At 49.3% G+C, this 24553-nt stretch overlaps 1 protein-coding gene across 1 annotated transcript; it reads right to left on the bottom strand.

Annotated features, from left to right (window-relative positions):
• On the bottom strand, nucleotides 1–18272 carry LOC133080830 (keratin, type I cuticular Ha2-like). The gene is given in 10 exon segments (XM_061176925.1): nucleotides 1–77; nucleotides 80–120; nucleotides 847–988; nucleotides 991–1051; nucleotides 1413–1427; nucleotides 15040–15165; nucleotides 15249–15407; nucleotides 16720–16876; nucleotides 17040–17122; nucleotides 17757–18272. Coding segments are annotated over 10 exon segments (1377 nt in total).
• Nucleotides 18273–24553: the final 6281 nt, after the last annotated feature.

Raw genomic sequence — 24553 nt, 5'->3', positions numbered from 1 at the left:
TCAAGGCGATGAACAAGGCCCACAGGAGGCCCGAGAAGGCCCGAAAAGGCAGGGAGAGCAGAGGGTGCAGGGGCCGCACAGGTGCTGGAGGCTAGGGTCGCGCACATGTCGCAGGGGAGCCTGCAGAAGAAAAAAAGGTGCTTAAATATTGGCATGAGAAGTGCATGAAAATCCAAAATAAATAGGCACTTTAGAATTGGAAGAGAAAAGGGGGCTTAGACAGTAGAGGTCCCTCTAGGCCTAGAGAGGGGAGTGACTTGCCCGGAGTTCACAGTGAGGCTGCGGCCAGCGCTCAGAGCGCCTGTGTGCAAAGCCGCTGTCCTCTCCCACATGGAAAGGAACACGGCGGAAAGGCAGAAAGGCTGGCGGAGCAGGAGCAGGCCGAGGCCGGCCACTCTCTTAATTTAAACACAGCCCCTGATCCTGTTCCTTATTGCTCACAGGGGTGTACTATCTGTCCTACCTTTGCCACAGCGTTATTGAGGAACTAAAATGAGAGAATAGGTACCACCGTCCCATGCAATATTTTTAAATGCTGAGAGTGAAGCTCCTGGAATATTCCAGAGGGAATTTAGCAAAACCTAAATGCACAGAGCCCTCCGTATTTTAGCCCCTGTGGGAGTGACTAGCACCTGGGAGCATAACATGGGCCACAATATGGACGGCACGAGCTGCAGAGGCCCTGCACACCCTCCTCTACGTCCAGGCAGCCCACCAGGCTTACTGGGTAGGAAGTTTGTCCCCAGAGGTGGGGTCTGCAATGCCACCCCTCCTTTTGGGTCATTCCTAATAAGAAGTCTCTGCTTTTACACATGATATTGACACAAACAACATCAGGCTCCATACTTACGGTCCTCAATCTCCAGAAGGTTCCGACATGTGGCGATCTCACCCTCCAGCCAGGCCTTGACGTCCAGTCGCGTCTGGTACTCCTGGCTCTGTTGCTCCAGGTCAGCCCGGATCTCGGGCAGCTGCTCCTCCACATTGCGATGAGGCTCTGCATCTGGGCCAGCTCAGTGCCGAAGCGGGCCTCGGATTCACACAGCGAGTTCTGCAGACCAAAGAAAGAGGGAAAGAGGTTAAGAGTCATCGACCCTTTCCTCAGCCTCTTCAGGAAGACTATGCCACCCCAAGCCATTGCCAGGCCCCAAGAAAACTCCAGTCCTCAGCTGTGACCACTAGCAACGCGCTGTGACTCTTCCTCGTAGACCTTAGGAGACATTGGCAGAACCTCCCTCACCGCATGAATGTTCTTGCAAAGGTGAGGAAGTCAGGTTAAAGCTGGGTCCCTGGTCTGTATCTAAGGGAGGCATGTACTGAACCTGAGAATTGCCCATGGGAGGCGGGAGCCCAGCTGAGTGTTCCACGCCCACAAAGGAACTCACCAGCGTGAGCTGAGCCTGCAGCTCTACCTCCAGGGCCTCGTACTGGCACCGCACCTCCTCCAGCACCCTGCCCAGGTCCACAGCGGGCACCACGTCCAGCTCAGTCCGGAGGTGGTCCCCCAGCTGACACTTCAGAGCGTGGACTTCCTGTGGACATAGGAAGATGTCCCATTCATGGGGCCCCCACTGCCCTCTACTCAAAGCCTCACCTCCCACTTCCCATCCCCTCCAGCGATTTCCCTGCCCTCCTCTGAGGATGCGGTGCTGCCTGCGTCAGCATAGCAGCTTCCAGAGCCTTTCAGTGGGCGAGGCCCCACGGAAAGCCAGAGCTCGCCTTCAAGGCTTAACAACGAGGCACGAGCTTCCACCCCGAGCAGGAGGAAGAGCCTCACTGCGTCCTCCAAAGGAGCCTGAGGTCACCCCCAGGACGTCTCCACGTGTCACACCAAGGGCCCCGCACCTACTCGTGGTTCTTCCTGAGGCAGAGCAGTTCCTCCTTCAGGGACTCCAGGTCGGCCTTGGCGAGTGTGAGGTCGTCCGGCGCCCTGCGCAGCCCACAGACGTCGGGCCCCTCCCCAGCTGGCAGAGCGAGTGCTCCGTCTGGCGCCTTCACCAGGGCAGGCGCAGGAGTCGGGGTTAGAGAGCAGAGGGGCCCCAGGACACAACCTACAGCATGACTTGCTGGCCTGCCCTCTGCGCTCCAGTTGTGAGTTGACGTTTCCTGTGTCGTGCGCGCACAGAAACAGCAGGGTGATTCCAACTCATTCAGTACTAAGCACCTAAGGCAACCAGGCAGAGTGGCCGGTACTGAGGATACCAGGATGGACCGTGGTCAACGCTGCGCTCATGGGCAGATGGCCAAAGGGGAGGCTACAGAGCAGCCAGGTGTGCTCACTGCAAACCGTCCTCTTCCACGCCCCCAACTGAGATGCACCCTGGATTCTCTCCCAGATTAGAAGCCTAACTGGCAGAATGGGAGAGAGGAAACGGCTTCCTTAGCTCTGGAGGAGCGAGGCGTCCACAGTGCCCAGAAAAGAGACAATAAAATATAATGTCCTTTCCTGCTCCTACGTTGGACCCTCTAGGGAGTATAAACCCTTTGACCTTCACATGCCTCCACTGTAGGCTGTGGACCGTGATTTCTGTCATGAATTACTAGTGCTCACAAATTGGTCGAGCTCCAGTGTGGAAACACATCCTTTACCAAGGCAGCGGAGTTTCGTATGAAATGACCTCGGGGTAGGAAATGCGGGGCCAAGTTCTGGTTCTACCACTCGACAGCCCTGCAACTTCTGGCAAGTCCCATCAGGGCTCTGAGCCTCTGCGTCCTCACGAAGGAGATGCCATCACTGCCCTGCCCACTTCACCCGGTTCTTCTTACATAGAATCAAGTGGAGGATGCATTCCAAATCACGTTGTAAATTATAAAAGTTAAACAACTGCAGGTGGCCAGGGGTGTTTTCTCAAGACCTTGGGCTTAATGCCCTCTGTTTACTCCTGCTGTAACTGTTGGTTTGGGATCTTGGTCGATTACATCTCCGATACCAAGTGCCTCACCAGAGAGAAGTCCAGGTAGACGTCTGGGCCCTCCCCCAAGTGCGGTACCCCAACTCACTTGGTCCTGAAGTCATCAGCAGTCAGCTTGGCCTTGTCTATTTGCATGACCAGCTTGTTGTTCTCAGATTTGATGCACAGGATCTGGGAAAAGAAAGTACACTCAGCGATTTGCTTGTTGCCAGAGCCATCTATGGCCTCAGTCAAAGGAAGCACCATTGGCTGGGTTCAAACTACAACATCCCCTTGGACAACACAAACTCCCAAACATGTGAGCTATGCTGGTGTGGTACAGGAGGGGCACATGCAAGAGGATGCATGGCAAAAGGCGAAGGTATAGAGCCAAAAGAAGCAAGAGATGGAAGGTAGTAGCAAACTGAACATATAGCAAAGACTTAATTTTATTTTGCCAGATATGATGCTTAACCTGGTATAAATAAGATATGGAATCTAAGCCACAGAACAATGGGCTGGTTATTACAGTTTCAGGTAAGGTAGGATCCATTCTTAATAAGTCCCTTTCACTGGTTGGTCAACCTCTTCAAAGATCTTCTCTGAATCTAGCCATAGCTCCATGGCTCTTAGTCTTTTTTTTTTTTTTTTAACATCTTTATTGGAGTCATGGCCCTTATTCTGATATTCTTTGTCTTTCTGTCTCCAAAACTAAGATGAAGTCTCTTAAGAAGCATTGCATTATAACCAAAGGGGACAGCAGATATACGTAAGAGACCAATATTACTGAATGGATGTACACTGGCTCATAAAGGACATTAGAACATACTTCCCTGACCCCTTTTACTGCACCAGAACTTAGGTTGCACTGTTTTTTGCAACTACAATTTAGGAATTGTAAGCACTGACACTCAGAAAGCATAAACTCAGAATCCTGGAGAATCAAATCCTCCATCTCATCCTTTTCACATTCACCTCCACCTTCACACAAGAGATTCTCTTCCCACAAGTTTGGGGTTAGCAGATACAAACTATTATGTATAGACTGGATAAACAAAACATGGTCCTACTGTATAGCACAGGGAACTGTATTCAATATCCTGGGATAAACCATAATGGAAAAGAATAGGAAAAAGAATTTGTATACATATGTATAACTGAATCACTTTGCTGTTCAGCAGAAATTAACACAACACTGTAAGTCAACTATACTTCAATTAAAAATCATTTTATCTGTGGCTGATTCCACTGCCAATCCAGACCCTGAACATTTAGTGCAGGGTCAGTCATCTTTTTCTGTACAGGGCCAGATAGTAAATCTTTCAGGCTTTGCAGACCATGAATCTCTGTCATGACTACTCGACTCTGCCATTGTAGCACAAAAGCAGTCACAGACAATACATCAGTGAGTGAGCATGGCTGTGTACCAATACAATTTTATTTACAAAGTCAAGCAGGAGGCTGAATTTGGCCTAGGGACTGTTGTTTGCCAGCCTCCGATCGGGAGCATCGCAAACCTCACTTTCTACTGCAACTCCTCGATAGTGAAGAAGTGGCTCTGACAGTCCAAACACACGGTGGCCTCATGGCATTTGCTCGACTCTTGGATCTGGGGTTGGAGCCAAGAAATCTGCATTTCAAAAGCCCTCCAGGAGATTCTGATGGACGCTCAAATCTGATAACCACTGCTCTAAGGAAAGGAACAGTTCTGAATGCAGTAATTAGAAACATCTAGAGCAAAATGCTTCCCCCTTGAATCCCCATCAAGAACAACTTCTAATCTTGACTGCACAGGAGGATCTTCTAGGGAACTTTTTTCCCTAGAAGTTTTCTAGGGAACTTTTTTCTAGAAATTCTGATGCCCAGGCCACACCCAAACCAATGACATCAGAATCCCTGGACGTGGGATCCAGACACCAGTATTTTTTTAAAGCTCTCCAGGTAGTTCCAATGTGCAGCCGAGATTGAGAAGCAGTGACTTGGAAGAACAAGAAAAGAGACCATGCGAAATGTGGTATAATGAAAACCAGCACTTTGGAGTAAAACAGAAGTGCAGGTTCTGGCTTTACTAAGTTTTTTAAGCCACAGAGTTTTCCTTTTCTCTTGTGGGAAATGAGGATTATAAAATCTGCCCTGGGAGTTATTGGGGAGGAACCACATCCCAGAAAGTAGGATTCAGTTGCTAATAAAACTACTTTTCATAAAACAGTACAAAGCTACAAAGAGCTTACGTGTAATTTTGAAATCTAAAAAATTCTGAAAACCAGACGTTTCCTCATAATTCACTTATCTTCGTATAGTGTTTATTTGCCCCACTTAGTATCACTATCCACACCCTTCATTGAGGAATTAGTCATGTTTACAAGGTCTTCCTCACACGGTCAGAGGTTGGGGAGAAAGAGCCCGGGATGGGAGCACGGACACCGGGACCCTGTGAGGAACCGACCCTCTCACCCCCGGGATTAGAGTGTTGAATCCGATGTGGGAGTGAGTCTGTGAGTGTAGATCTACACCCCTGTGGTACATGGGGGCCCACCTAACACGTCCTCACCTGTAGAGAAAGGTCATTTGCAGAAAGCGAAGAGACACTTTCTAGACACCCAGAAGTCTTGTGTCTGGGACGGAGCTCCTGGGAGCATGGGGGCTGGGTATGGTGTCCCGCCCGCAGAGGGAAATGCGAGCTAGAAGGAGGAGGTCTCACTCAAGGTTGTTTTCCTGGTAGAACCACATGATTAGGACAAGCTGGCTGGGAGCAAGCTTAGCTAGACTCAGGATCCATAGATGCCCTTCGTTAGTCCTCAACGTGGACCTGAGTCTCGTCTCGACCACCCACCCCCCAGCAGCGAATCTGGGGTCCTTTATCCACCCTCAACCAGCACTAGGCTGAGAGAAGTTTCCCAAGTCCTGACTGTGATGCTTGGTGACAGTCCCCCAGACAGACAGGACCGAATCATTTGGCCGCTTCTTCCCCCACAGGAGAGTCTCCTGCAAGGGCTTGACATGGCAGGATTAGGGCTTTGTTCTCACTAAACAGGGTGCATCTCTATTCAGGCTCTGCTCTCAGCACGACCACTCACTGGCTAGGTGACCCAAAACAAGTCATCGAGCTCTCTCAGGTCCCTGGTTCCCCATCTGAAAAGGCAAGCTCTGGAACAGACCAGGGGCTCGAATTCTTGAGTACAACCCAAGGAAGAATTACATTGTACATTTTGCAACCCAAGACACAAGTACATATACACAGAGACCCAAGTTTCCCATAAAAATGCTTGTCTTTTCTAATTTCTATTGTTTCATTTCAATCTCTCTCTCTCTCTCTCTCTCTCTCTCTGTGTGTGTGTGTGTGTGTGTGTGTGTGTGTGTGTGTGTGTATCTCGGGCTGATTAAAACCCACTAAAATGACTTCACAGACCATCAGTGAGTCACAGGTGTAGTTAACAAAACACTAGACCAGGGCCCACTGTAATTCAGTGAAATAACCTGACAACAGTAGATTCACTAAATATGCAACCTCATTTACTAGTTTATTCATTTCATTTATTGGCCAGGACCCAAAAGAGAGAGATGCAGTTTCCCACGTGCTGCAGAAAGAAAGTGGCCCCACTAAGAAAACTTGAAAATCAAAACGCAGGTCAAAGTCATGAGAATCTGCAGAGCCATGGGGGCGCCCTCCCCCCAGAGGCGAGCCATTTGTAAGGTACGCTTCAGCTGCAGGTGAGTCCCTTGCTTCTCACCTCACTCTCATGTGCAGTGACAGGAGGGTCCCCACCGACCACTGGATGACCACTGGAAGGGCCAGGCTGGACTGGCCATAAACCACAGGCTCTGGGAAGATGCCTACTAGGTTGGCTACTCTCTCTCAGGTGGGCCCCAGTGCGGTGCTGGAGGCTGGGGTCTCCATGGAGCGTAGCCTTCCCAAGGCGGCCACCGACCACAGCTTCCCTGCAGCGAGGAGGCTTCAAACAGTTCTTCACAGAGCTTGAAGAGCTGGGGTTCCTGCTGCACTAGAAGCCATGGTCCTCAGGGCCAAGCGCCCCAGAGTGAGAGCGCTTCCTTGTCCAGACCTTTCATCCACCCGCTGCAGGGGCAGGTGCAATACACAAGTTTCCCCCACGACATCCTCAGATCCACGGCCATCAGAACAACCATCAGTCAATTACTCAGGGTCCATAAGTAGCTCCCCTCCTTCTAAAAGAGAGGAGTAGCTGCCTTTGGACTCCTTGTCACTGCTCTCTCTTGCTAACAGGGATGTGTCGCGTTACTGCTTTAAAGATACCCTGTCAAGAAGTCATCTCTGCTCCCTGCGTGACCATCTGGTGTCTGCATGGCCTCTAAGATGCAGCAGTCCTCTCTCAAAGAGGGAGGGGGTCACTGAGCATGGGCAGGAGCACCCAGAGAGACTGGGCAATAGAATGAAGTGGCGCTAAGGTGGAGGTGAGAGGGGTGCAAAGCAAGCCAGCTACCAGGTCCAGGTAGGACCCAGAGCTCCTAACTCCAGTGTGTTCGTTCTCCTCTGCAACACACCTTTTCTGTTAAAGGGCCAGATGGTCACTATTTTAGGCTTTGCAGGCCGTACAGCCTCTGCCCTGCAACAGCTCGGCTCTGCCCTTGGGGCACAGAGCAGACCCAGACAATATAGAAGCAACTGGGTGTAGCCGTGTTCTGGTTGAATTTTCTTTACCAAAACAGGCAGCAGCTGGATTTGACCTGTGAGCTGTAGTCTGCCAACCCCTGCTCTACACAGCACAATGAATGAGGCCTAAAACTTGGCTCCTAGAGCACGTGGGGAGACCTAAAGTCAGCTCTGGAGTCAGAGGGCTGGGGTGGAGGGAGGGCATCCCCCAGGTGGACTCCAGAACCGGTCACTGGACCTTCCATTTTACCAAGGCATTTAGACCAAGACTGGAAGTGCATCCAGATGCTAATTAACCTTGGAGCAAAGCTAAGCTGCACAAGTGACGGTGTTGGCGTGCTTTTATTGCTGCTCCTGTTATTTCTGAAACTTGGTGTCCAAATGGCTCATAAAAGTGACTCAGCTACCATAGTCTTAGGGGAAAATCAGAAGACAAAGGGGGCTTGTTGCCAAAGCAGATTTTCTTTTTTTTAATCAGTATTTTTTTATTGAAGTATAGTTGATTTACAATGTTGTGTTAATTTCTGCTGTACAGCAGTGATTCAGTTATACATATATATACATTCTTTTTTATATTCTTTTCCATTATGATTTATCATAGGATACTGAATATAGTTCTTTGTGCTATACAGTAGGACCTGTTGTTTATCCATTCTATATATAAAAGCAAAGCAGATTTTCTTTAACCAACATTTACCAAGCGCTTACAATATGCCAGGCATCATGAAAGGCATTTTCACATGCATTCTATCCCAATGACTCTGTGAAGGAGATAGACTTATCCCCATTTCCACGTGGGAGAAGGAGACGGAGATGCACAGAGATTAGGCTATCTGCCAAAATCACACAGCACATTAGTAGTAGAATTGGAATTCTAGCCCAGGTTTTTTAAAGCCAAAGCCACTGATTGTTTCCATTCCGGCAAGATGCTGGTTGGTGTGTCTGGTTACTTATGGATGGCTAAAGGAAAGGACTATTTGGAAGTAAACTTATCTCGACAAATTGCTTGAGAAGATATATATCAAATGATCTTAGGAACTTTCTGTTTAGCCAAATTGAGATCATTGCATTCATAGGTTAAAATTTACAAAACCCAAAAAGAGAATTGTTTTATTGTGAATCATTTTCCCAGTCGTCACCTGACATACCCTGTTTTGATCGTATGGTAAAAGTTTCCCCAACAAAGTAGGGAGGGTACCATTCAGTGCAATTCATTCCACAAACTGCCTGGCCTCTGGGTCACTGTGTCCAACTCCTGGCCTCTTCTCTCTGGAAGCGTCACCCTCTTCCCAGGCTGCTCTGCCTGTGGGTCCCCACTTCCACCCCAGAAGGAGGCCTTGCTCTCGGGCAGTGAGTGGCAGATGTGAGGCCCAGTTTCTTTAATGGCCTCAGGGAAAGTTGCATCTTTGAAATGCAGGTGTCTTCTTTCCCAATCCCCCCTCGGGGAGGATCCTGCTACCTGTGGGAGTTTCTCCCAAACATCAATTATGCCCGAGGTTTCCTTACTTTGCCGTGGCCCAAGCTAGGTTTTCCTATAAACCTGAGTTACTTAAATCCAAATGCTTTGATATGAGGATAGAGTTCCTCTGAGAATCCCTACATGTATAGCACTGGGTCCAGTCTCCAGGAGGTCCTGGTGCTGGTGGGCAAAAATACTTCCCAAAGTCTATGCCCAGGGCTTCCTCATCCATCAAATAAGAGAGATGGGCTGGGCAGGAGGATAGCTTGTGACGTCTCTAACTTGGAAGGACCATCCAAACATGGAAGACGGTGGCCATCTGTGTCCAACAGGGGGTGGCACTCCTGGCCCTGGGCTGCAGGGCTTGGTTTCATAGTAAAAACCTTGAACAGGCATTTGGGTGGTCACTCAGGTCTTGGTAAGTCGGAGTGACACACGGGTGTGGAAACAGGGACCAGGTTGGATTGGACAATATGTGATGGGGGACAGGGAACCTACAGAGGTCCCCAAAGTGTCCAGGGGCCTGAACTCCTGGTCTGTGACTTCCTGTGTGATTATTTCTGCTGCAGTTTTGGCCACAGCCTGAGGTCTGGGCTCCTACTGACTCAAATGCTTGGAGTACGAGGAGATTCTGAGTTTGGTGGTTGCTAGTTCTTTTTGAAAGGGGAACTATATTCCTGGGAAAGAGTTTCAGCATCTCAGAAAAAAGTGTCTCTATTCTTAGAGATGTGAAAGCAGGGGAAAGGGGAAAATACTTAACCTGAAATAATAATAAACCTTGGTGCATGGAGAAAGCATAAAGTGCTCAGAGACACCCGCTAGGCTTGGCAGTGAAACACTTGGCTCCAATTTCCACCTGTCGGTTGTGTGTCTGTGAGCACATCTTTCCAACCCCCTGGGCCTTAGACTCCTGGTCTATAAATGAGAGACGCTGGACCAGCTCATCTGAAAGGCTCCTTGTGATTCTGACAGTCGAGGACAGTGCCAGCCAGTAGAACTTTCTACAATAATAGAAATAACCTATTTTCTGCACCGTATGGTACCACCAGCCACAGGTAGGTATTGAGCACTTGAAATGTGGCTAGTACAACTGAGGAACTAAATTTTTCCATTTTATTTCATTAAAAATTAAATAGCCACATGTAGGTAGCAGCTACCATACTGGACAGAAAAGGCCCAGGATTCTAGAACCAAAGATCTGGTTCTGTTCAGTCTATTATATTTATCAAGCTGAGTACATTCTAGATGAATTTTGCACAGGGATTGAAAGTAAGGAGGGAGGCTGGTTTGCACTCAGTTATTGGAGCAGCTGGTGAGCCAGAAACCCCTCTCCCTTGACACTCCAGCTCATTGAAGTTTTACCCCCAACTCCAACCTGTAACCACAGCTGGCTAAGCAGTGTGTTTGAGTCTCCTGCCAGGCTCACAACCCTATCTGCCAGGCATGCATGCAGGATCATGTCAGGAAAGCCCCAGGCAGCTTCAGGATCCAATCCATTTCTCATCACTTCTTGGCAAGTAGAGGGGGCAGATCCTTAATAGAAACATCACTTCAGCCCATTAAGGAAGAACTGTGTCTTTGGAGGGTGAGGTTCAGAAAGGTATTCAAGATTCCTGGTCCCAGCTCTCTCCTCTTTATCTGTCATGGCCCATCTATCGCCTACTCGAGTCCTTCACTGAGTCGCTCAGATTAATCCCTGATTTTTCCATTCCCACTGTAATTGCCTTAGTTGAGACCCTGTTAGCTTCTTCCACACGCTATTCATCAGCATTCTCCCTGCCTCTCAGCCATCCGGTTTAGACTCCTTTGTGGAACTTTTGAAAATATCACTCCAGTTATGTCATCCTTGGGCTCAAATCCTGCTGCAGCCCTCCCACTGCCTTCAGGATGGGGTCCAGGCTCTTCAAGGGGTACCCGAGGGCCCCTGCTGGCTGACGGCTTCCTACCATCTGAACTTTATTCCCACCAGTCTTTTCCAAACGCCCACTGCTCCAGTCAGCAGGGCCATTCAAGTCCTCCTGGGCCTGATTGCTGCTTTCCTGCAGACCTCATGTACTTATTCCTGTCCTTTGTTCTGTAGACATCCTATTCAACCTTCCAGGCCCATCTCAAATGCCGCCAGTTACATGAAGTTCTTCTGTTCTCCCTCAAGCTAGTACCTCTCCCAATCTTTGTCAGTGTGTACTCTTTCTAGGTAGGAATTTGGGGATGTAGCAGAGTGGCTAGAATAAGGCTGCAGTGCAGCCGGCTAGACCAACGTTCAAATACTGTTCTTGTCTATAACCTTGGACAACTGACTAAACCACTCTCTGAGCCTCAGTTTCCCATCTCTAAAATGGACACCATGTCTGATGCCTACCTTACAGGGTGTTCATGAAAACTGCATAAATTAATTTATGTTAAGGTGTTCAACACGGTACCAGGTGCCTTATAAGTGTTCAATAAGTGGTAGTAATAGTTATTATTATTATATTATTGGCTCTTATTGTGGAAGGAGTGTGGCCTTACACAGGTAAGCTCCCTCCCTAATTAGAAGTATCTGGACAGTGGCAATTGCTTGCATTTTTTGGTTACCTCCTGCACCCAGCTGTGTTTAAAAATAGTGAGGACACAGAATATGAATTGCTTGAGCATCTCTGGGAACTGCAGGCCCATATTTGAGTCCTGGTCCACCACTTACTAGCTGTGTGACCTTGGGCAAGTTTCTTAGCCTCTCTGGGCCTCAGTTTCCTCATTTGTAAAGAGAAGAAAATAATGGCACCTTTTCAATAGATTGTTGCAAGGATTAAATGGGCATTAACAAGGTGTCTGGAGGACTACTGCTTTGGGTTAACAACCCCTAATATGGAACTGCATAAAGATTTTTTGAATGAATGAATGAATGATCCCATTGTACCAGGTGTAATGAGGTTTAGGGGTGGAGTTATCACAGTATTATTCTCAATTAACAGTAGTCTGGCCTAGGTTTCTGGCATCATCAGATCCCTCCTCTCTTTATTCTTTTATTACTTGGCTCTGGACCAGTGGCCTTGTTTTAACTGGTTTATGGCATGCAGGCCTTTTTAGTAAATGCCTCTCAAGTCTCTATGGAAGCAGAAGGGGCATAAAAATAAATATAGAATTTGGCCACACTCCTCTTGAGCCCAACTGAGCAGAACTGGCTGGTGGATATAGCAGCATAAGTGACAAGGAAAGACGGGTGTGCAGGGCCACTGGATGAGGCTTTTTTTTTTTTTAACATCTTTATTGGAGTATAATTGCTTTACAATGGTGTGTTAGTTTCTGCTGTATAACAAAGTGAATCAGCTATACATATACATATATCCCCATATCTCCTCCCTCTTGCATCTCCCTCCCACCCTCCCTATCCCACCCTTCTAGATGGTCACAAAGCACCGAGCTGATCTCCCTGTGCTATGCGGCTGCTTCCCACTAGCTATGTTTTACATTTGGTAGTGTATATATGTCCATGCCACTCTCTCACTTCGTCCCAGCTTACCCTTCCCCCTCCCCGGGTCCTCAAGTCCATTCTCTACGTCTGCGTCTTTATTTGCCAGTTAACTAAGAACACGTGCTCTGAGTCAGCATCCGCAATCCGAAACATCAGCCAAGAGAGCCATTAACCTATGGAAATGACAGCGGTCTTTTCTAAGAGACAGAGGCTAGGGCGCCCCTTGCAGTATCAGAGCGCGTTCCGGACACGCCATCTCCTGGCACTGCTAGTGGCATTCCTTGCCCGCTGGAACTGGCCCTGCTCTCTTTGTGGCCACTGAACCGTGGTCAGGCTCGGCCTGAGGAGGCACCAGCCACCAGCTCGCATCCCTCCAGAATCCAGCAGCGCTGAGGGACTTCAGGGGCGGCCGGGAGGGGGCAGGGCACGCAAGGAACGCAGACGTGTGGGGCACACTGGGGGAGGGAGCACGAGGGGGAAGGGAGGGAGTGGAGCATGGGTTACATGGCAACCTGCAGAAGAAAGGCACGTGGGAAGGATTAGAACGAAGTCCAGCTCAGCAACAAGTGTCGTCAATTCGTCCCCCACCCCGCCCCCGGTGCCTCTCAATCGCACCCACTGCCCGCCTTCTCCACTCAGTTTCCCCCCCATCCTAACCTCATCGTCTTCACCTGTGTGACCCCAACGGCTTCCTATCTGGGCTCCCCAACCCCACTCTTGCCCCTCCTAAATATCCTCAGCTTCTTGGCCAGAGTGATCTTCTACAAACACAAATCATGCCCCTCCTCTGCCCGAAACCCTAGTGGCTCCTACTTGTGCTAGAACAAGAGCAGCTTTCTTCAACTCGTCACATCCTCCCTGAAGCCTCCCCGAAGCCTCCCCTGATCTCTGTGTCAGATCCCCCTATGGGACCATGTACCTCCTTCCAGAGTGATTTGTCACTACTCTACTACGGTCTGTCTCCCCACTAGGCAGTGAGATCAGCAGTATGTATGCCCACCCTGCATACCCGGCCTACAGCTGGCACTTACCAAGAATGTGTTGAATGAGATGAATTCTTCAATTGATATAGAAGGAATACAAAAGGAGAAAGGATGATCTCCGAGACTGACAGGTGTGAGCTCAAACCCAGCAACAATACACTGAACGTTGGATGGAGGCCAAACAGCCCAGAGACTGGCCAGGCAGCCTGAGGACCACATCCCACCTGAAATGTGTTTCATTTGGCCAGTACTGTATTTTTTTTTTTTTAATTTATTTTTGGCTGTGCTGGGTCTTCGTTTCTGTGCGAGGGCTTTCTCTAGTTACGGCAAGCGGGGGCCACTCTTCATCGCGGTGCACGGGCCTCTCACTATCGCGGCCTCTCTTGTTGTGGAGCACAGGCTCCAGACGCGCAGGCTCAGTAGTTGTGGCTCACGGGCCCAGTTGCTCCGTGGCATGTGGAATCTTCCCAGACCAGGGCTCGAACCCGTGTCCCCTGCATCGGCAGGCAGATTCTCAACCACTGCGCCACCAGGGAAGCCCTGTATTTTTTTTAATTTGTTGAAAAAGTTTAAAAATCAGGAGAACTTAAAACATTTGTTTTAAAAGAACCTAAACATTTAAAAGAAATCCAGCTTCCCAGCTTCCCTTGAATAATGAGAAGATCCAGCAGTACTGAATCTTCATCTTATGCGGTAGAAATGGCCCTGAGGGGGCAGCACCACCTTCATTGGACAAGCCATAGCTCCCTGGTTCTCCACTGTCCCTCAGTGACCCACGTCACTCACGTATGTTCATGGCCTAGTTCTTGAAAAATATTTGACTTTGCAACCCTTGCCCTGGAGGACAAGATTCTAAATGGCAGAGAAGCAAGGCTGAATGTCTACCTACAATCATCAGCCCACCAGGTATCCAAGGCACAGAAGTATCCTGCATCCAGGCAGCCACCAAGCCCTGCCAATTCTGCCTGTACCACGGCTGGGGGCAGATGCCTCCACTGCCCAAATTCAGACCCTCCCCATTGTTTATTTCCTAGACCACATCCACGGTTGATGAAAGTTCATAATAATGCAATTGACAAGGAAATTTAGTTATTTCTGAGATATACATTTTAAAGTAATAACTAGAATTATGACTTATAACATGATACCAGAACCCTGGCTGCACTTTAGTCATGTGGGAGACGCTAAAAGACACCCGTGCCCAGGCCCCACCTCCAGAGACTCTGATATAATTCATCTGGGGAAGAACCTGGGCATGGAGATTTTTTTAATCTGCACAGGTGGGGTTGAGAAGCATGGGTTTAGAAGGGCAGGCTAAGCAGAGAACAAGCCTTCTTGGGGAGAGTGTTTGACAGGGGTCACCTAACCCACATCAGATTTGAAACATGGCCCTTTTATCTCTGAGCTGGGTCCTGGGAGAAACCTCCCCGCAGGAGAGGTCAGCTGGGCAAGCAATGGTGGTGGCTAAATCTGGACCTCCTCCCCCTGCTGCATCCTCTTCCCCCTCGCCGTCCCCCTCCTCCCCCCTCTTCCTCTTCCCCCTCCTCCTTCCTGGATGCCTGCACCTATATTCAGTGCTGCCTGAGATCCAGAGCTGGGGGAGAGGTGCCCACAGGCACATTCACCAGGCTGTGTTGGGCCTGCAGCTCGATCTCCAGCGTGTTGACCGTTCGTCTCAGATCACTGATGTCTGACTGGTAGCTCTGAAGCTGCTCAGAGCTCGTGGCTACCTGCCGGTTAAGTTCTTCCATCTGCAATGGGGGAGACAGGAGAAGGCTGGGAGTGCCTCTCAGGGATCCTGGGGAGGCCAGCCCCCTGCGAGAGGCCCGCCTGCCAGGGTGAACCATCCCTCCACGTCCCTGTGATTGTTCTCCACCAGGGCCCCATACTGACACCACATCTCTTCCGGAACCCTGTTCAGGTCCACGGGGGTTGCGGCGTCCACTTCAACGTTAAGGCGGTCCCCAAGCTGGCATCGGAGGGCATCGACTTCCTGAAAAGACACAAGAACACCAGGCAAGTGTGAAGTCGTGAGATCCTAGATCACCTCCCCAAGGAGATGTGAAAAGATGGAGCAAAGGATGCTAAAGATCTCTGCCTTAGAGGGGCCCTGTGAGGACTGCAGCCACTCTGCAGCATCCCGAGGGCCTTTCGGCTCCACCCGGAGCCCCCTGTGATGGGAGAGGCTTCCTATAGCTTTGGCAGAAGCCAGGAGCAACATCAGGGCTTGTCTGGTCCATTTGGACTAAAATGGGACAACTGTGCCCTGTGTCCCCGGCCACCCTCCCAGCCTGCGTTCATCGGGGAAGGAGAGCAGCAGGGGCCTGGCTTTACTTGGTTCAAGGCCCAAGTTAGAGCAGGCGCCTCCCAGGCTTGGCTGCCAAGAAGAGAAAGCTGTTGCTGAGGCTGCCGGTACCAAGCGATAACTCCTCATTAGTGGCCTCCAGGGGCAGTTCCCAGTTCTCTGATTTAGATGGGGTGAGTCAGGTGCCTTGGGGCATTCATTGAGTATGTGGTAACATTGTTACTTTACACTTCAGCCTAAGGAAACCCAGCCAGGATTCAGAGGCACTTGTGCTTTCAAATCCCAAGTTGAGAGGTTGAGTGTCAACCCAGGGAAGGAGGTAAAAAACACCAGAGCTCAGGTGGGCTGTACAGCATACAGGTGCCCAGGGTGGAGGGGTTCCCCTCCAAGGACCTACAGGAGATGAGAAAAATCAGAAAGCAGAGGGTCGACCCGTGGCTTTTGGATTAAGTGTATTATATGCAAACAGAAGAGAGGAAGGGGAACAAGGATGGGGAGAGAAAAAAAGAAGAAAACCACTGCAGTTCACCTCTCCCTTAGAAGAGATGGGGGCCACCCCCCGCAGTCCAGCCTAGCAGAGACAGACGGGCCATTCCATGTTGGTTCTGGAAAACAACCCCCTCCAGCCCTAGTGGGCCACTCTACCCCTGGTATGCAGCTCTCATGAGAAAAACAAGTCACCACAAGCACTTGGCAGTCACACCACTCCAGGAAATGCAGAACGGAAGGTTGTTAGCATTTCCAAGCACCAACCAAAGGACAGGTGTTTAAGACCTGTGACTTCATTGAATTCTCACAGCAGCCTTGTTGATAGAGTTAGCCCCATTTTACAGATGAGAACATAAAGGAAAGGTTACGGAAAGGTTAAATAAATTGGGCAAAGTTACATATACAATCTGTGGCCGGCCTGGGAATTTCAACCCATGACTCCCCAACCCCAAATCGCACGTTCTTCCCACTGGGCTCCCCAGGACCACCTCAGTTGGACTTCAGGCCTCACCTCCTCGTGGTTCTACTTGAGACACATCAGCTCCTCCTTCAGGGACTCCACCTGCGTCTCCAGGTCGGCCTTGCACAGGGTCAGCTCGTCCAGCACCCTGCGCAGGCTACTGGTGTCAGCCTCCACCAGCTGCCGCATGGCCAGCTCCATCTCGTACCTGTGCCAGGACAGGGTCAGCGACTGAGGGGTGAAACTGAGTGCCAACCCCAGAGAAGATCTTGAGCCACTGGCGCTTTTCCAACTGTCTATGAAACTAACAGAAAGCTGCCCCCAAGCATGTGCCAGGAGACAGGGCTCCTCCATCCCCTGGCCAAACTCACTTGGTCCTGAAGTCGTCGGCAGCCAGCTTGGCATTGTCGACGTTCACGATCATCCTGGCGTTCTCTGCCTTGGTGTACAGAACCTGGGGGCCACAGCACACAGAGGGGGTCGGTCCAGGACAAGAAGAGAGAAAAAGAACCCAAGTGAGGAGAACCAGTAGTCCTGCAGCCATCCCTGCCGAAGCCTCTGGAACTCTGAGGGCTATTCAGTGAACTGCTAGTCCTCAGAAAACGTGAGGTTTATTTTTCAGGCACCTGGGTCTTCATAAATCTGAATGCCCCATTCTGAATGCAATGAGCAACTTGGGAGGAAAAACTTTGTTAGACGTGACGGTTAGAAGGGTCCTCAACAAGCACTCACGTTTACTGAAAACTCACCACGTACCAAGCGCTGGGCTAAGCACTTTACCTGTATTAACCCATGGAAACTTTTTGACATAAGGACCCTTATTATCCCCATTTTCCAGATGAGGAAACTGAGGCCCAGGGAAGGGACCTCCTAGAGTCACGCAATGAATCCATGACAGAACTGAGACTAGATCCGAGGCCTCTTTCCACGTGAAGGGCTCTGGCTGAGCACTCGAATTATGAGATAATCCTGCGCCCTAGGGAAGTTTCTTTTCTCTGAATGTAGCTTAAGAAATGAGTGAGATTCAAACCTGGAAGGCCAGCTCTTTGGGTCGCCTTCCCAGGAGTCTGTTTACCGCTTGCCCTCACCTTCCGCTGGAGCTCCTCTATGGTCTTGAAATAAGACTGGTAGTCAGGACCCAAGGCAGGCGCTTGAGACTGGGAGGTGTCTCGGATGCGGCTCTCCAGCTGTGCGTTGTCTCGTTCCAGCCGCTGCACCCTCTCCAGGTAGCTGGCCAGGTGGTTGTTCAGGAGCTGCATGGTCTCCTTCTCGTTGCCATTGAAGGAGCCCTCAAAGTACGGGCTGTAGGAACCCATGGAGCTGGAGATTCTGCTGGTTGGGCGGCAGCTGCTGGGCTGGCAGGAGCTGGCTAGGTGGGCCTTGGAGAGGCAGGTGGCTGGCAGGTAGGGGGTGGGCACGCAGACAGAGGGCACGCACATCCCGGGCTGGCAGACGTAACCCAGGCACAGCTCCAGCCGGCAGCTCGTGCTGCTGGGGCAGACAGAGGAGGACTGGGGGCAGCTCTTGATGGAGGCTGGGGAGCAGTTAGACGTCGTGTGGGAGAGGCTGCAGCTACCTGAATTGCCAGTGTCTGCCAGCGCCATTCTGCTCGGGCCTTTTTATACCCTTGGAGTCAGGGGGCTTATGCTAGAAGATCATCAGTCCCAGAGGAAGCTGCTAATTCATTTGTCATTTGGTTTCCAATAAGGAGTTCCTTTCCTCATGAAAGAGGCCAAGCTTGTCATTTGGCTAAGGCAGGACTCTGGGCTCCCATCATTGATCACCGGGCGAGAGCTTCAGGATACATCTTCAAAGGACCAGCTCCAGGCCCGGGCCCTCATTACTAGGGTGGGGCTGCCAGGCCTGGCCCTGTGCTGCCAGTGGCATTGCCCCCTGGGGCCCCACCTGCTCTGGCCCTGAGAGAGGCCACAGTTCTGTGGGGCAGCGACCCCTCCTTTTAATGAGAGCATTCCCTGCGGGAAGAGGAGGCCGGCCCTTTAAGGAGGAAATGTGTGGGTGACAGAAGCTGCACCGATACTGGCAGTGGTGTAAATCCAGGGAGGAAAGAAAAAGAGCCTCTGAGTCTTATTAACGTACATCATCTTCCTCCCAGGGGAAGAAAATAATATTAGGGAGGAGAGAACAAACTCAGCACAGCCTAAGAATCAGGGACCTCCTTTCAGCTGGATGCTACTGAGAAAGAGAGAGGTGAGGACCCCAATCTTGGGGAAGGAAGTCAATGTCATGAACACCTCTGTGATCAGATGCTCTATCTTGACCATCTCTGGATCCTCCCCTTCGTTTCTCACTGCTCCATGTACAGAGAGTTCGATTATTGTTTGTTGAACAAGCTGGAACTGGCTCTGCCCTCACTTTCTGCAATGGGGGGGGGCTCACTCTGGGACCCCAGAGACAGGAGCAGAGTGAATCAGCTCCCTTGAGAAGTGACACTGCAGCCGTGGGATGAGCAAAGCCAGGAGACCAGGAGCAAGTGTCTCTGATTCTAGAAGCCTTTGGGCACTTCCTAAGAAAGCAGCAGGTGAGACCAGTGGTTTTTAGTCCTGCCTGTAATACTTGTGGGCTCACACACTTCGTGTTTAATATGGGTGTGTTATATAGCCACTTTTTATTTACGCATCTTCTCGATATAATATTGAAGTATAAGTACTTTTCTTATTTTTCATATATTTCTAGAAGAGTTGGTGAAGGGGCGTGGAAGGAAAAATGCCACCCAGCCCTATTCCCTGAAATGTGTTGCTTAAGAAAAGTCAAAATAGAGATACTACCTTCTAACTAGCTGTGTGACCTTGGGAAAGTCACTCTACCTCTCTGGGCTTCAGTTCCCTCCTGCAAATTGAAAGGGTTAGATTAAGTCATCTCTCAGTTTGATTTCCTGCAATAACCATAAATTCCAGTTCTTTTGTCTGTATTAACTGTTTAGAGAGAACAGAAGGATGGGTGATGCAAATACCAACCACATGGAATGAGACTCATCAGAACAGCTTTCAGAATCATCGCCAGCACTTTTTGAATGTGTACAAGTACCAGGTACTGTGCTGGATGCTTGGCATTAAATTGCCCATTTTAATCCTTACCCTAAAAATATAAGATATAATTATACCTTGGAGATATTGCAGGTTCAGTTCCAGACCGTGACAATCAAGCAAATATTGCACTAAAGCGAGTCACACAAATTTTTAGGTTTCCCAGTGCATATAAAAGTTATGTCTACACTGTGCTGTAGTCTATTAAGTATTCAGTAGCATTATGTCTTTTAAAAATGTACAGAACTTAAAATGTTCATTGCAGCTCTATTTACAATAGCCAGGACATGGAAGCAACCTAAGTGTCCATCAACAGATGAATGGATAAAGAAGATGTGGCACATATATACAATGGAATATTACTCAGCCATAAAAAGGAACGAAACTGAGTTATTTGTAGTGAGGTGGGTGGACCTAGAGACTGTCATACAGAGTGAAGTAACTCAGAAAGAGAAAAACAAATACCGTATGCTAACACATATATATGGAATCTAAAAAAAAAAGAAGAAAAAAAAATGGTCAGAAGAACCTAGGGGCAAGACGGGAATAAAGATGCAGACCTACTAGAGAATGGACTTGAGAATACAGGGAGGGGGAAGGGTAAGCTGGGGCAAAGTGAGAGAGTGGCATGGACATATATACAGTACCAAACGTAAAATAGCTAGCTAGTGGGAAGCAGCCGCATAGCACAGGGAGATCAGCTCGGTGCTTTGTGACCACCTAGAGGGGTGGGATAGGGAGGGTGGGAGGGATGGAGATGCAAGAGGGAAGAGATATGGAGACATATGTATATGTATAACTGATTCACTTTGTTATAAAGCAGAAACTAACACACCATTGTAAAGCAATTATACTCCAATAAAGATGTTTAAAAAAAAAAAAAAGACCTGTATGCAGAAAACTATAAGACACTGATGAAAGAAACTAAAGATGATACAAACAGATGGAGAGATGTACCATGTTCTTGGAGTGGAAGAATCAACATCATGAAAATGACTATACTACCCAAAACAGTCTACAGATACAATGCAATCCCTATCAAACTAACAAAGGCATTTTTCACAAAACTAGAACAAAAAATTGCACAATTTGTATGGAAACACAAAAGACCCCGAATAGCCAAAGCAATCTTGAGAAAGAAAAACAGAACTGAAGGAATCAGGCTCTGTGACTTCAGACTATACTACAAAGCTACAGTGATCAAGACAGTATGGTACTGGCACAAAAACAGAAATATAGATCAATGGAACAGGATAGAAAGCCCATAGATAAACCCATGCACATATGGTCACCTTATTTTTGATAAAGGAGACAAGAATATACAATGGAGAAAAGACAGCCTCTTCAATAAGTGGTGCTGGGAAAACTGGACAGCTACATGTAAAAGAGTGAAATTAGAACACTCCCTAACACCATACACAAAAATTAACTCAAAATGGATTAAAGACCTAAATGTAAGGTCAGACACTATCAAACTCTTAGAGGAAAACATAGGCAGAACATTCTATGACATAAATCACAGCAAGATCCTTTTTGACCCACCTCCTAGAGAAATTGAAATAAAAACAAAAATAAACAAATGGGACCTAATGAAACTTAAAAGCTTTTGCACAGCAAAGGAAACCATAAAGAAGATGAAAAGACAACCCTCAGAATGGGAGAAAATATTTGCAAACAAAACAACTGACAAAGGATTAATCTCCAAAATATACAGGCAGCTCATGCAGCTCAATATCAAAAAAACTAACAACCCAATCCAAAAATGGGCAGAAGACCTAAATAGACATTTCTCCAAAGAAGATATACAGAGTGCCCACAAACACATGAAAAGATGCTCAACATCACTAATCATTAGAGAAATGCAAATCAAAACTACAAGAGGTATCACCCCACACCAGTCAGAATGGCCATCATCAAAAAAATCTACAAACAATAAATGCTGGAGAGGGTGTGGAGAAAAGGGAACCCTCTTGCACTGTTGGTGGGAATGTAAGTTGATACAGCCACTATGGAGAACAGTATGGAGGTTCCTTAAAAAACTAAAAATAGAACTACCATATGACCCAGCAATCCCACTACTGGGCATATACCCTGAGAAAACCATAATTCAAAAAGAGTCATGTACCACAATACTCATTGCCACTCTATTTACAATAGCCAGGACATGGAAGCAACCTAAGTGTCCATCGACAGATGAATGGATAAAGAAGATGTGGCACATATATACAATGGAATATTACTCAGCCATAAAAAGAAACGAAATTGAGTTATTTGTTGTGAGGTGGATGGACCTAGAGTCTGTCATACAGAATGAAGTAAATCAGAAAGAGATAAACAAATACCGTATGCTAACACATATATATGGAATCCAAGAAAAAATAATGTTTCTGATGAACCTACGGGCAGGACAGGAATAAAGACACAGACGTAGAGAATGGACGTGAGGACACAGGGAGGGGGAAGTGTAAGCTGGGTCGAAGTGAGGGAGTGACATTGACATATATACACTACCAAATGTGAAATGGTTAGCTAGTGAGAAGCAGCTGTATAGCACAGGGAGATTAACTCAGTGCTTTGTGACCACCTAGAGGCGTGGGATAGGGAGGGTGGGAGGGAGATGCAAGAGGGAGGGGATATGGGGATATACGCGTGCATATAGCTGATTCACTTTGTTTAACAGCAGAAACTAACACAACATTGTAAAGCAATTATACTCCAATAAAGATGTTTAAAAAAAAAAAGAGAGCAGGGTTTCCTTAACCAACGCAGATGCTCTGAACAACTGGATAAAAAGGTAGAGAAAGCTGCATAAATAAAGCACCTGCCACACACACAGGATGTTTGAATGCATGGGATGAGGCTGTGAATGCACTCTGCAAACTGTAGAATGCACATAAACAGGGAACACACTGCGTGGTTCGAGGAGTTGACAGCGTGATTGTCAGGTCACAAGCCGGCACCATCTGTCTGCTGTTTCCACGCAGGAGGCAGGCAGCTGGAGCAGTGGCCAGAACAGAGGCTCAACCCACTGCCCAACCCCTGCCTATTTCTATGGAGCAGCACACTGGGGTGTGGTGCGCTCTGCGCATGCCCGGCCGCCCACCTCTCGTCTGAACCTCTGCCAGAGCCGGAGTTGCAGACCTGAGACCCCAGAGCAGGAGTGTGGAGCACAGAGAGTGGCAGGGCAGGGCTGAGACCACATGGACTGGCCCTGCTGCCCAGCCTCTTGCCCCAAAGCCAAGCAGGTCTGAGGTTGAGCCCTTTGGGTTCAGCTCTGAGGGTGCTGCTGGCGGGCAGTATTGGCCCCGCCAGCGTCCTGCCGTGTAACCAAGCAAAGGGCTTGGGCCCACCAGCTGGGCTTTCCCACTCCCCACTCTCCGCCCAGGGACGCTTCATTTAATACCAGCGCTCATAGCTACCACTTCCGGGCACTGTGCACACATTGGAGCCTCCCCCAGCCCCATTTTACAGATGCACCAGCTGGACCAGAGAGGTCACGTGACGTGGTTAGGGTGCACAGCCAGGCTCAGCTCCAGCTCGCCCGAGCGCTTCTTCCCCTAAGTTCCAAGATGTGTTTGCTGCACCTCTGGCTTGTCAAGCAGGTTGAAGATTCATGTTTAGCACCAACTACCTGGTGACATAGACAGAACCAGGTCTTTCCCACAGGTCTTGGACTCAAGTTAAGAGCCCAGAGGTAGAGAAAAGAGGGAAGGGGGTCGGGGAGAGACAGAGACAGAGAATCTGTGCGCTGGGAAGGGTGCCCGAGTTAGAGTCAGAAGAGCTGAGCAATGGCCTCGTCCCCGCCACTCACCACTGTGTGGCCTGGGGCAAGTCACTGCCCTCTCTGGGCCTATATTCTCAACTGAAGAATGAGGCAGGGGGACAAAGGAGGCACGGGGCCCTCAGACTTCTCACAGCCCATGCTTCTCTGATCAGAGGGGCGTCCAGGCTGAGCCATGCCCAGGTGAGCATGGCTCAGCCAGTGGAATCTGGGGTACTCTGAACTCTGCTCCACAGTGAGGTCTGGCTGTGCCCACCTTCCCCACTTCACTGTCCCTGCCGCCCTTCACTTCAGCCCTGTGTCCAGTGTTAGGGACTTGGGTTCACGCAACCTTCCCACCTGCATCTCCCAGCTCACACAACTCCCCTCCCTGGAGTGGTTGGCCCAGGCTGGCTGCTTAGAGTTTGCCTCTCTGGGTGGTACCCCCTCTCCTAAACTGTCCCCAGTGTCAGGCCTGGAGGTGGCCAGCGAGGTGACAGGAGCTGGACAAGGGAGGAGAAACTGAAGGGAAGAGAGAACCACCAGACCAGACAGGGCTACCGAGGAGGACGGCTTGGGAGCTTTTGCCTCTCCTGGGGCCGCCCCAGGTGGTCCCCATGGGCAGAGCCAAGCCTGTAGGTTATGGCCAGCAGCCATCGGATTAGGTCAGCATCTATTCTCATGGACCAGGCCCTCAGGTATCCCTGTTATGAAATATTTTGAATCATTCTGTCACGTCCTACCACTCAGAGCCAGAGGAGACAGACCTGAAACCAAAATCCACACCTTCTCAGCAAGCCCAGATCAAATACCCCCAGTAACTAACCACAGAAGATCGACAGAGGCAAGTTTGCTTTGCCAAGAGAACACACTTTATTGGGTAAATTTCCAGGGAAACCTAGCTTTACATGGCATAGAAGCAGTAAAAGTCAGAAACACAATCCAGGAAGTATTCTTGGTAGAAAAATCTGCTGAGCGGGGAGTGCCTCTAGGGAAGGGGGGGGGTTCTTTTAGAGCCGGGACCCAGAGGGGTATCCTCCTTCCTGTGGGCCAGGGCCTGCCCCTTGAGCCGGGCAGCTGG

Source organism: Eubalaena glacialis, chromosome 19 (assembly GCF_028564815.1).
Source record: "Eubalaena glacialis isolate mEubGla1 chromosome 19, mEubGla1.1.hap2.+ XY, whole genome shotgun sequence".
Taxonomy (NCBI): domain Eukaryota; kingdom Metazoa; phylum Chordata; class Mammalia; order Artiodactyla; family Balaenidae; genus Eubalaena; species Eubalaena glacialis.
Note: the sequence above shows the minus strand (reverse complement) of the source record. Positions and strands in the feature narration are given on the sequence as shown.